Source organism: Daphnia magna, linkage group LG9, assembly GCF_020631705.1.
Source record: "Daphnia magna isolate NIES linkage group LG9, ASM2063170v1.1, whole genome shotgun sequence".
NCBI lineage: Eukaryota > Metazoa > Arthropoda > Branchiopoda > Diplostraca > Daphniidae > Daphnia > Daphnia magna.
In genome coordinates, this window is record NC_059190.1 from 9092326 (window position 1) to 9106167 (window position 13842).

General features: G+C 37.0%; 1 protein-coding gene and 2 long non-coding RNA genes across 3 annotated transcripts; 1 reads left to right on the plus strand and 2 right to left on the minus strand.

Annotated features, from left to right (window-relative positions):
* Positions 1 to 4089: 4089 nt before the first annotated feature.
* On the minus strand, positions 4090 to 5688 carry LOC116922425. Its single transcript, XR_006651116.1, has 5 exons — positions 5401 to 5688; positions 5265 to 5340; positions 4687 to 5203; positions 4334 to 4603; positions 4090 to 4268 (listed from the first exon to the last, which is right to left on the minus strand). It is a non-coding gene; the product is annotated as an uncharacterized LOC116922425 (long non-coding RNA).
* Positions 5689 to 7268: 1580 nt separating this feature from the next.
* LOC123475778 lies at positions 7269 to 8357 on the plus strand. Its single transcript, XR_006651117.1, has 2 exons — positions 7269 to 7393; positions 7812 to 8357. It is a non-coding gene; the product is annotated as an uncharacterized LOC123475778 (long non-coding RNA).
* On the minus strand, positions 7678 to 8900 carry LOC116922424 (aquaporin-11; the record flags this gene model as incomplete). The annotated part of the gene is given in 5 exon segments (XM_032928782.2): positions 7678 to 7972; positions 8044 to 8182; positions 8242 to 8317; positions 8392 to 8584; positions 8648 to 8900. Coding segments are annotated over 5 exon segments (780 nt in total). The 3' UTR covers positions 7678 to 7772.
* Between the last annotated feature and the right edge of the window lie 4942 nt (positions 8901 to 13842).

Sequence of the window (13842 nt, forward strand, 5' to 3'; positions counted from 1 at the left end):
AGCTAAAACACTTGGGCTTTATTCATTAATTCCAACAAGTCGTTTCTGAGCAAAACATTTGGGCAGGTAGATCAGGATCATGTCTCATGTGCACATCCTCTGTTCGATTCAACACGGTTAACATGGCGTTCAAAACTTTTTTCTTTGCTTCCCAGTTGTCTTTCGTTATTCCCTGAGATGAACATCTGCCATTGAGCACATCAAACACATCATTCATGAGTTTGGTAAGTCTTTCCGTCCCCTCTGACCCTGCCATTGATACAAATATGATTAATAACATGTGATATAAACTGTAATAAATTTTCTTATTTGCCTTTGAAGTCACATTTTGTTTCATCTTTCTCTCTATAATGCCTAATGGCCATGGCGATAGTCCGAGATAATACTTGCGCGGCCTTTCGAACATTCATTCGTTGAAAATTTGTAGGATATATGTGCGACTCTGTCAAACGATGGGCCAGTCTTAACCCATTGAACCTTTCCTGCTTGTAAAGCTTAGAATAAAAGTCATAGTTTGCTATTTCTCTTGCAAACTATTTAAAAAAAATTTAGCGATGGTAGCCAAAAGTAAGTGAAGTAAAAAAAATAAATTTCACACACCTGGACTTGTTTGTGAATTAACATATGGTTTCTCACGCACTTAAAGGCATGTGGGACGTCAACAAACCAATAAATCTTGACCGAGTCGTCATCGGGTGAAGGAAATAAGTTTTGCATGGATCTACAGTTTGGATGCCAAAGATGGTAGCCACCTTCTTGTTAGCTTGATGTCCATCGCTCACGAAGTTCTTCACAATGGCGAGGTGATTGTAGAGGACGCAGACTGCTTTAGCCAAGAGCTCGTATAGCATTTCATCTTTAGCGGCTCCTTTTGCAGCGAAGCAGGTGAATGGTTGGACCCAGTCTTCCTCGTATGGCCTGAACATGAACACCAACGCATGGTCAGCGAGACCCTTTTCGAAAGATTCCTTGATGTTTTCTCCATAATCGACAATGCCATGCAGACTTGTTGTTTGATCACCAAAAAGAGATCAATCGCTCGTTCATTGATCATTCCCAAAAAGTGATCAATCGCTCGCTCATCGCTCACTGAAATAAAAGTGATCAATCGATCGCTCAATTCGATCACTTTTCGATCACAACATTTAGAAAATTTCAGATTATTTCGGTATTATTGTCCTTCAAAGTTGGAATGTTTAAATAAAATCCAGTGAATTGCAGTGAACTATTTTTTCGATGTTTTTGCTGGACTATCGATCCAACAACGGCAGCATTCCCCGTTAAATAAAAAAAACTAGTATTTCAAAGTTGAGATCCGATAATCGAGTTCTTTTTGCTGTGAAAATCAAGCCAGCAGTGCTGAAGACACGTTCGCATACAGCCGACGATGGCAATGCACTATTATATTCCCTAATAAGAAAAAAAATTTAGTACATTTGTAAACAATAAAAAAATATTAAAAAAAATTTATTATCGACTTTAATTACTTCAGCCATTATTTATTCAGAAATCAAATTGACTTACAAAGCCTTTCCCAAATCAAGCAGACTAAGCAAGCAGTCTGACTAGAATTCTCGAAATATCTTTTAATTCTAGTGACATATTTAAAGAAGTTATATTTTTGGTTCACAGATGGCGCTGCAATCAATGATCAAAATTGATCACACCCTTTCGATCTCGATCTCGATCTCGATCTGGGTCGTGGATCAATCGCTCGCTCACGATCAGCAAAAAGGGATCGAACATTGATCGTTCGATCCCTTTTTGATGATCGATCTCGATCAGAAATCGATCACCACAAGTCTGATGCCATGCCATTCGAGTAGTTTTGCATCAAACGTCAGGTCAGCTAAAATTGACATTTCATCAAAAAGGAGGCAGCCCCACCGCTCGAATCATTTCTTCCCATACAAAGCTTTTCTGATATTTTCGAGAGCTAACTCATTGAACCCAATTTTGCAATCGGACGAATTCAAAAGTCTTCTCAGTGTGTTTGCACAAGGTAACGGAAGAAGGCCATCCGCTTGGATGTGTCGGTAAGCCTTACCGCTTTTCATTCTCAGCATCAGGGCCTGCATAAGAAAAATTGCTTCGTACTGTGTTCCGTGAGCTCTTCCACTCTTCGATCGTAGCTCTAGCTGGCGCTTTCTGACGAAAGTCCTAACAACAGTTTGTTGCTAAATAAAAATAACATTATTTAATGAATCAAAGAAATTCATGTATTCAAGCTATGGCAATTATTGTTTGTCTACTATTGGTTTCAGTTAGACAAAAAATTAAGAAAACCAAATTATCAACGTTAGTGCAAAAACATGACATTCAAAAAGAAGTCATTAAACGTTGCAATGCAAAATTTGTTCGTTCAGGGTTGGTTAGTTGCTCAATTTTTTGTCGTTTGGTCAGTAGGTACTGTGCAAAACCATAGTTATACCTTATTTCTGTTCAATTGATAACAAAAAATCCATTCAGTATTTTTTCCTAAGCCAAATAAAATCAATTACCTTGCGTGTATAAAGAAAAAAATCTGAGCACTTGAAATTGATCCCAGTGCCCCTGGTGGCGCAAGCACAAATCATAAATTTATCTGTAAAACTTTTGAGTGTAACAACTTTGGGGTATAGGGAAGCATTTTTTAGTTCAAATAATTCAAAAACATGCACTATATTCTAATAGAGTAAAGAAAAATGCGTCGTTTGGCATAAAACAATTAATTTAAGGATGTTTTGAAGTATTTTATTTATATTTTTGGAAACGCCGGTATTAACGTGGCGTTCATGGGGAGAAAAGTGGTGTACCTAATCATGTGAACGATACTTGAGCGCCCTGGGTGTAACTTCTACAATTTTTTCATGTTAAGATAACTTTTAGAGCTCTTTCTCTTCTGATAGAGGAAAAAAGAAAAAAAAATTTGTCCTTATCAGTAAAAAGATATTCAAGTTTTCCTAATACCCGTAGTGCCATAAGAATGCACTAAAAAAATGGGGGTGTACCTAATTGTTTGGTGGGTACAGTACCAATTCCCAAACGAGGAGTTCGATTATCAGATGACGGCGTTGGCGTGCATGGCGAATCAGCATTAAGCTGATGTAGAGTAGAGAACGCTAACAAACAACCATTTGTTAAAAACCAATTTTTTAATATCAGAAAAAGCCCGTGCTACCTGATGTTACGTAGTGTAACAGAATTCCCATTCTGCAAGCATGGCTTCTCCAATTTATTTCCCCCACGTCCCTCGTCACACAGCCTCCACTTGAACCTACCATAAGACTGCAAGCAGCAACAGAATAGACCTTTTTCCCATCGACTCCCTAGAAGACACCTGCGCCGCCCGAAGACATATTCTTACATCAACCGACTAACACGGGAGCACCCTCGTCTAGCCAGAAACTCCTCGAACATCTTCTTACCTGTTCCCACGCCTAGAATATTCATGCACCTGCACCACACGCGCCAAAACATTCAGCCCCTTTTTAGATTAAGATCACAATGCATAAATAACCGTAGGTATAGAAATAGTTTTACTTATTATTCACTTAAACTCTGGTTAAGTGACCTGTCCAAACTGTCACCACAGTTCGGGGGTGGCTTTAACACAGGACTATTAAATAATAATTTATACCTCAAACTCACGCTTTCTCCCGTAAATCTCACGACTTAAAACTATAATTCTTCCTACCCCTCCGTGACTCATCCTAGCGGATGGGTACCCTTTAACCTCCCTAAAATTCGACTTAAGTGAGTTGACAGAACTGTCAACTCGAGTCGGGGGTGGCTTTTGCACGGAGCCTTCTTTCCCTATTGTTTTCTTTATTCAGGTCACGGCTCATCTTTTCCATATAAAAGGCCGTGACTTTCCTCTCACAGTTCAGTACAGTCTATTAGTTCTGTTAGTTCTGTTTAGCTAGTACAGCTCCCTTCGAGCTCTGTGACTTAACAGCTCTGTTTAAAGTACCAGTTTAGTTCCGTTAACTTAAACCGGTGAACCGTAACCCTCTCCCCTCGTTCAACTGTTCCCAATTGGTATGTCACACCTCATTTAACTTATAACTGTAGACTTAGAATTAGTAACCAATACATTTGCATTGTGGATCAGCCGTCTTCTTTTTATTTATTTAAACCGCTTTTAATTTAATTATTCCGTAAAGGGAAGAATGAGTAAATCCATGATCCCTTTACAGTAGCTGCACAATCCAATGCAGTTTGATTATCAGATGACGGCGTTGGCGTGCATGGCGAATCATCAATAAGCTGATCTAGAGTTGAGGCCGCTAAGAAGTAAACAACTAATTTTTTACAACTAATTTTTTAAATATTTGAAAAGAGCGTGTGCTACCTGGTGTTAACGTAGCTGCACACAGAGTTGCCGTTCGCTCACCATTTGGTGATCAACGCTCTCGCTCTTGATCACTTGAAATTTATGGTCAATTCGCTCCAATCGCTCGATCGTTTATGAAGTGATCAATCGCTGATCGATATTGCTCAAATCGCTCACCAAAACATTGTATTTCTGGAATGACTCCACTGTCCATCAAAACAATTACAAATTTTCGTTCCTGACTTCCCTGAAGAGTTTGAGTTTTTATCTTGACTTTCAGTTTCAGTTCTAGTAAATTAGTAATGGAGATAATTCAAAAAAGAAACGAAAGTGAAACTTGGTATCATAGATATGGCAATAAAATAACTTACAAATCAATAACAGGGTCATCTTTTGATGTGGAAGGCGTGGGATCCATCTCATAATTGTTCGTTTGCTAGAAAAACTGTCAATTAAAGTGGCGTCTTCAATGGCAGACCACTTCTTACATGTTACAACGGAAAAAGGCAACCGTTCAACGTTTTTACAGATCTTTTAATTGCGACCGCTAGATGGCGCTGAAGTTACGATCGATATCGCTCAACACCATTCGCTCTTGATCTCGCTCTCGATAAATTGGTGCGATCAATCGCTCGATCTCGCTCGCAAAAAAACGAGCGATCGCTCAATCGCTCTCGATCAATCAATCGCTCGCGGCAACTCTGGCTGCACAACGCAATGCAGAAGATGGTAAAACATTTCCACTGTCAGAAGAACTGGGAAACGAATCTAATGATAATGAAACATCTTGATTGATTATTGTGGTTCCTTCTTCGGAGGTCTTGCTTCTTTTTTGCTTCGTTCACAATGTTAGTTTTGGAGAGGGATTAGTCATAACTTTTGCATCTCCTGTAGATTAACAAATTTAATATAACACTTGATATTTACTGTTATTTGTTTAGTTATTTACTGTGCTTTATTTTTTATGCAGATGAATTTTTCAATTTTGTCGACCAGTGCCTTACGCTTGCTGGGTTTCTGTGATGCTGATAATAAATTACATAATTAATTTATTGTTATTTATGAAAAAAACGCTTTAAAGTTACTGAGGTAGTATTTTGGGGTTGTATTTTCAGCAAGCCTCCACGTTTTGTACGGACATAAGTAGTTCAGCACAAATGTTCCTTTGAGAATATCTTGTGGATCAAAATGTTTCTGACACAATTTGTCCCCAACATTAATACCCACTACTTTTTGCTGCCAAGATTGTGCGTTACTTTTATTTACACCAAATGTGGAAACTTTATGATTTTCCTTGTCGTAAATTGCCTTGCAAATAAAACAAAACCCAACGATTTTTTTGTAATTCTCGGACGACGCCATGTTTTCGAAACTAGCTTCATACTAATCGTTACTGAGAACAAACTTTGTTTTATTTTCGTTACCTAGATGGCGAAAAGAACGCGTTTAAGTTGTACTCCCATTTGCTGCTGGAAACTGACGTCACATGAAGAAAGGCTCCTCCCCTTTGAAAAACGATGACGTCTTCCAATGTAAAGAGCTCTCATGGCATTGAGCGACCGTAACAACCCTGATGTAAGGCTCGGTCCCGATCACATTCTAATCGGGGACAACGCTAAGCTTCCCCAATTAAAATGAATGGGGGAAGTTCGGTGCGGGGATTTCTTTTTTCGGTGCGGAACGGTGCTATAATCGGTGCTGCACTGATAACACCGCTTCAGCCATAGGGGGTTAGTCTTACCAGTGACCTTGCGTTCTGATAGGTTAACGAGAATCACGTGACTAGGATAACATTTTGTTCTTGTTGGCCACAGGGCAACTGCCAATTTAGATCACTATTCATTGTTAATCCGGGAAGGCACCGATCACCGATATCACCGCACCGAGTACCGAAATCACTTCCCTGATTAAGATTATCCCCGCACCGGATCGACTAAAAAGCTCTCCGATTGGCGCGGGGCCGAGCGCTACTCTCATGTACGCCTACCATTAAACTCCTATACCATGACCAAGCTATCCATTCTTCTGAACTTTTATATCTTTATGAGATCTGTGGAGCTTTATTTACAACGTGGTGTGATTAACGAAGGCATGTAGCCAAAGTTGCCGCGATCGATTGAATGATCGAGATCGATTGATCACATTTTGTCCGATCAAGATCGATCGATTGATCACAGCAACTTATCAAGATCGAGATCGAGATCAAAATGGGGTTGATTGGTGATCACGGTGAAACTGGCGACACCTGGCGGTCGTTTTTAAAAGCTCTTAAAAATCTAAAAGGCCTGCGTTAGGTAAGTGACACGAAGATTGACTTTACGAGTTTGACTTTGAGTCAGTGATTCCGAAGTTCAAAATCACAAACCAACTGCAACTAAAAACTGCCGTCTTGCGCGATGAGATGCACGCCTTCACATTCAACATCAAAAGATAACCCTGTTGATTTGTCAGTATTAAATTTTTAACTTAATTAGTAAACTGTTATATTCATAAGTTCACGGGGATTCGGATTTTTAAAAATTTTTATTTTCATTATTTGTTTTATTTTTTCCTATCACTATCAGAGAGTGCAACAGGGGCCTACCTTCTTCCGCCGCCTGCGAACGGTTGTATAACACAGCAGGACTCATATTCACTTCAAAAAGATGCAATCTTTTTGATTCAAATTTTGGAATGTTGCTCTTTTTGAATTTGAATTGGTCCTGCGGTCGTGAGTGGGCCGAACAGCCATAAAAAACAACAGCAACGGCCAACAGAAAATAGTATAGTCTCACGGTCTCAGGTTGTGTATTTTTTTACGGAAATAAAATTGATAGGGACATTTTTTTTATGCGATCGATTTGATCGAAATTGATCATCGATCGATCACTTACTCATTGATCAACCGAAATGGATCGATTGATCAAAAAATTTGAATGATCGAGATCGAGATCATTGATCACGAAATGACGATCGAACGGCAACTCTGCATGTAGCAAACTTATATCAGGACCCTGGTGCTTTCCCCTGTGATAGTTGTAAAAAGCGATTCAGGTCGAACTATTACGCTTTGCACAGACACGTATTAAAGCTTCACCAGTAAGACTTAAAATATTACTTCATCTCAAATATAAACATTTTAAATATTTAGTTTTTTTACTGTTTCTAAATGCATAAAAAGATCTAGTGCAAATGTTCATGAACTAGACCAGACTGGTTAGTTAATGACTGTTGGCATTGCGGATGTTATTTAAGAGCCCCGTCGCCAAATAAAGTCTAATCCTAATGGTAAAACCTGAACGAAGAGATGCTGTCTTGACTTATTTTAGTAGACTATTCCGTTGGTGCAGGAAATGAGAGAAATCAATGGATCCAATTGAATGTTGTTTTAGAATCCTCACGTAGGGCATTTAATTAATCCCGTCAGAGGAATAAACTTCATTCATTGCATTCTTGCATTCAAAAATTTTACTGAATACTATTTATGTTTTTTATCCATTGATTGTATGGGAAATAGACTTCCTTGAACGACAGGATAGGTCCACCACGAAAGGAAGGATCCAGCGATCGAACCAATCCAATAGACAATGAAGTGCTCTGCAAAAGTATGTCCACGACAGTTCAGCTTGAGAGATGTTGCCAATACTGGGTTGAAATATCCACCAGAATAGTCGCAGGCTGCAATGAAGTAATATAATATTTTAGCATTTGCTCTGATTACAAGGCAAAAGTTTTACGTGCTTGGCTACCTGCAACAACTAAGGAAGTACCAATGAAGGCATCGAGAGCAGTTCCAAAACGAGGTTCGAGCTCAGCAATAGTCCTTGATACGATCCTACACAGAAAGGTCGCGACACCTTCGACCAATGCCCCGTGAAATGCAGATACCTGTAATTCATGTCAATGGTTGACTTTAATCTAAGCCCTGATATTGAAACAAATCTTACGTGTAGATCGGCGTCGCAATCCCAGACCGATCTATTGTGTACCGATAATTGTAAATCCCAAGTGTACTGAACGTACCTAAAGTAAATGAGAAAATAATAATTCAATGTAAATCAAACAATCAATGAATTGGTGGTTTAAAACCTAGATACCTGTAGATAGCCAGGCCCCCGGCTATTTCTGCCAAGGAGACAAGAAAAGCTTGGCTAAAACTGATAGAACCATCGAGATATGCTTCAAGATGAATGTAAGGACAAGCAGATGCATCACCCCAATGGGTGGCCCACCACAGAGTAAGAAGAAATAATATCACAGCGTACATCCAAATTCCATAGTCGTCCGCAACTTTCCACGTAGCAACGAAAAATTATGTTATCTTTGTGCAACCTTGAACTGTGTTTCATTTACCCACAATCAACTCGAAGCAGGCAGCACAAAGCTCAGCTGAAGCAACAAATTCCAGACATAGAAGCTTGGACAAGGGAGTCGAAACTTTTTTGTTAATAATCACACGGACGAGCTGAGAAAATAAACAGCAAGCTGCAATTAGCAGACAAGACGCTATCAAAGAACCAGCCATAGCAAATTTTATTTAATTTCTTTAACGGAAATTCTTATGCAAATATTGGAAACTACAGAATGCGAATGCGCGTGCTTCGAGCAGGGTTTCTCAACTGATCCAAACAACTACCTATTTTTGAAATTACTAAAATTTTCTTTTATAGCTATATTTAGAATTGGAGCTAGCTCAAGCCGAGAAGCTGATACACGAATTCAGAGTGAACGTCCGTTCTAGCAGTTCCTTGCACGATAACGCTAAAGCACGCTTTGCTCATAAAGCTACGGCTATATCTAGATACCCTACCTTCAGGGGGAAGAAAAAATGTTACGCAAAAAAAAAAAAAAAAAAAAAAAAGAAATAAATAAATAAAAAGAAAGAAAGAAAGAAAGAAAGAAAGAAAGAAAGAAAGAAAGAAAGAAAGAAAATATTTAAAGCATCATGAGCATTCCGGAAAAACTTAAAATATTACTAATTAAAGATAAATACCAAGAATAATTAATTTTGTCAATGATTGTTCTAAAACTCACAACAAAATAACTCTCTTTATAGATAAATGTTCTTTCGGGAACTGGAAGATTTTTGGCTCTTCCTTCTCTTATGTGCCAACATTTTCTGCTTAGCAAAGTGGTTCTCTACCTAGTATCGCAAAAGTATTGCAAAAATAGTAATAATCTGTAACGCCACGCAAAAACTTTTAGACGAGTTTTTTTCAAGAGACTTTTTCGTCTTTCACAAATTGAACTGAAAACTGGCATTCCTTGAAACGGTTTTTTTCTCCCATAACTCTGTTTTTTAATGTATGGTACTCTATTTTCCTAAAGTATTTAAAACACACATGATAACTTCATGGAAAATCACTTTTTTTGAAGGTGCTACTATAAAGTTTTGTTTTTATTCAAACTTAATGAAAAGTTTTTAGTAGGCCCCCCTGCTGAGTAATAGGTATTCCACAACTGTTTTGAGGAACTTTATGTGCAAGTGGAATTTTACTTGTTGCGTGAGGCAAAAGTGTTTGGACAGCCGAAGGGGCTTTGCAAACAAAGAGATATTTTGGCTGCCTTGCGTGGTTGAACGGCTAAGGAGTAGGAAAGAAATTAAATAATTTACCAGAAGATCTCCATTAGCGTTATAATAGCTTATAACCCGAACACCCTCAAATTTTTATGAATATTCCTTGCTTCATAACCCGAACACCCTCAAATTTTTATGAATATTCCTTGCATCGAAGAAAAATTCAGAGAAAATGTAATTCTGCGTTTTTTACGCTCATGTTGAGTTATCACATTTCTTTTTCCTCAAGTATTTTGACTCGTTTTTATATATTGTTAAAAGGTTTCATGGTTCGTTCACTTTATTTTCCTGAAAATTTTTCAGGCAATCCAGATTAACAATTTGTTTTACACTACAGAACAGTTACTCTCCATTACATAACGGTACCGTCAAACAAAAATATAACGTTACTAGCCATAACAATTTTGACAATCCATCAAACAAAGGTTCGTTAAAACAATTAAAAGAGCATAACAAAAATTTAGTTTCAATCCGATTAACTTCCACCATGCCAGCCCATAAAATACTATCTCCTTCCAGATTTTGTTGCGGGGTCGAGGCCTGTTTCGATAACCCTCATCAAGAGCTAATATCTATTTCTATAAAATTTTTTGAAAAAATATTCATAGAAAAAATTCCAAAACGAATAATATTTTTTTCTTTTGTCAATAGGGTTGACTATATCTATATAGGCCGCAAAAATTATAAAAAAAACTTCTTGTCTCAAAATTTTTTGTTTATGAATATTTGTCCATAATTTTTTACAGAAATGGATATTTCTTGAGTAGGGCTATCCATTTCTGTATAATTTGTTTTGAACTTCTAGTTTTCCCGCAAAAAATTATTTAAATTTTACGTATTTCAGGGAGATGGGGATTACCCGATACTCTTCAAACCGCACCGACCTACACACAAAATTGTGAATCGGTTTAACAAACCGATTCACAATTTTGCGTGTAACTCGAGTAACTATTTTTAAAGCGATAATTTAAGTAAAAACTGGACAGATTTTATAAAGAGCTATCCATTCATGTTATTTATTTAAATTTAGAACTTATAGTTAACTGATTATAATTAACTGAATTTCATGACCCGTCAAAACACACCGACTTAAAATATCCAATCGGTTTACTACTCGAGTAGATATTTTTTAAGCAAAAATCTAACAGAAATGGATAGCCCACAGGATATCCATTTCTGCAAAATTTTTTATTTCGAAATAATATTATTACCGATGGAAGTTATTTTAATTTCGTGTACTGGGACAAGGGGATTACCCGAGACACGTTAAACCGCACCGACCTACCTACCTGAAAAATGGCTGATCGGTCATTACCCGGGTAGGCGCTTTTCAAGCGGTTTGATTTCGTTCAAAATACCCACTGTAAACGATATGGCCGGGCCCAAACTTAAAAATGGGTGGGGAAGTGAAGAAAAATAAATAAAACTATAATAAATTGCACGAAACGGGTCAAATAGGGTACAAAATAATGTAATCGGGTTTTGGAACCGGTTACACTACCCAATGCTCATAGGGAAAAATTCACAATTATAAAAAAAAATTGATATGTATATGATATAATCCAATTACAGAAATGGATAGCCCTTATCAAAAGCTATCCTTTTCTGTAAAATTTAGGAAAAAATATTTAGAGACAAAAAATTTTGAAAAATATTTTTATTTCTTACATTCGTCTACTGGGTCGAGTACACCTATAAAGTGCAAACACGCCAAAGAACATCTTGTCTAAAATATTTTTATTTATGAGTATTTATTTATTTATTGTACAGAAATGGATAGCTCTTGATAAGGGCTATCCATTTCTGTAAAATTATTTGTTTTGGACAAACGGTTTGTCCGCAAAAAATTGTTTAAATTTTATGCATTTCAGGGAGACGGGGATTACCCGATTCCCCTCCGAACCGCACCGACCTACACACAAAATTGTGAATCGGTTTACTACTGGAGTAAGTATTTTTAAAGCAATAATTTTGCATAAATGGGTAGATCTAGTCAAGAGCTATGCATGCCTGCTATTTCTTAAAATTGAGAATTTATAGTTTACTGATTGTAATTGATTTAATTTCACGACCCGTCAAACCACACCGACAGAATATATCCAATCGGTTTTACTACTTAAGTAAGTACTTTTTAAGCAAAAATTTTACAGAAATGGATACTCCATGATGAGGGCTATCCATTTCTGTAAAATTTATTTATTTCGGACTAATGTTTTTTCTGATAGAAGCTATTTTAATTTCGTGTACTGGGACAAGGGGAATACCCGATACACGTAAAACCACATTGAATAGCTACCTGAAAAATGACTGATCGGTTATAACTCGGGTAGGTACTTATCAAGCGGATCCCTTCAGTTGAAAACACCCAATGAAAACGATAAGGCCTTGCCCAAACCAGAAAAAGTGTGAACAAGTGAAGAGAAAACAATAAAAATAGTAAAATACAATGTAATACACGAAACGGGTGCAAACAGGGTACAAAATAACGTAATCAAATTGTGGAACCGGTTACACCTTGTCGTTTTCAATTGAAAATTAACATTAATTCAAATGAAAGCATAACGTTAAGCCATCTAAAAAGGGAAAACAAAATTCTAAGGGCAAAAAGCATTGTATTGCACGAATTAAAAAAACAACAAAAAGCTATCGTACAATTAATAATAAATAAAGGCTGAAAAGGCCTGGCCTCCCGACCGATTGGCAGCGGCAGTGCTTGTATATAGGGAAGGGACCATGTTGCACCAATGACGGCAACGCCTAGCTTGTGGTAGAGGGGCCTGAACTCTACCAGGACTTTCTTTCGTACTTTGTCTGGTAGAGTTCAGGTACCTGAACGAGATGGAATTGGGTTATCTCTTCCTAGAGCCGCTACAGTTGACGTTGTCATTACGAACACTAAACTTTCCCTAACGAATCATTTATTACTCCTAAATAAGTAGGAAATTCTTAAATAGAGTTGGCTAACGTCCGAAGTTGCCAGTTCGATGAAACTGTGAAGAAAAAATCGGACACGAACTAGTAACAGTTCTTGCATGGCGGCTTACGGAGTTTCGCCCGTTGTAGTTTTAGTTTTAATTTTTTCCATTGAAATTATCTTCCGTTCCATTCATAATTGGATTACGAAACTCCTTCGTTATCAGGTAATCTTGTAATTTTTATTTGACTTCGTTATAGACTGTACTTTATTTATTATTAATTTTTTTGTAGACGTGTTTACTTTCTGTAGCAGACAAATGGATGTTGTAGAGGAAACTGGCGGGCTGATAAGGGAGCCCATAATAACAATCTTAGGTCTTCAGACGCTTCTCCAACTTTTGGTAATAGTTATCCTTTTTTGTTCGAGTTAAACCATTGTTTAGAGGTCATCACTTGTTGTATTCATTTGTTCTTGTTCAAATACAACTCGTGTGACAATATCACTAATTATATCTGTTTTTTGTTGAATTTGAAGAATAATCTTGTTATTTAGGGGAGAACCATATTGGACACTGTACCAGGTTAGACAGTGGTTTTAAAAATAGTAGATTTTTTTTAAATATAAATTTTGGATAAAGTCTATTTTACCCGACCAAATTTACTTTATTGTTACTTTACTTTTACTGAATTCAGAGAAGCGAGTATACTGAACTGATCTGTATCTACTTGTAAACTGAATAAATGTTCTGCTTAAATTACAATGTTGCCAATTGTTGGAATGCAATGTTGCCGTCATTAATTGGTAATATAGATTAAATACGTATATGCATATTGCAAAATATTTACTTTGAATCATTACTTTGCTAGCTCATTGGTATAGCACTGGATTGTTAAGATAAAGGATCTAGGTTCAAATCTAGTTGTTGGTTGTATATTTAAAATTAAATGTTTAGTATTTAGTATAATCAAATGGTTATTTAGTTGATAATGTGATTCGTTATTAGTATTACGACATTTTCAAAAGTATTCTATGATAAGTAAGTAGGTCTATAAA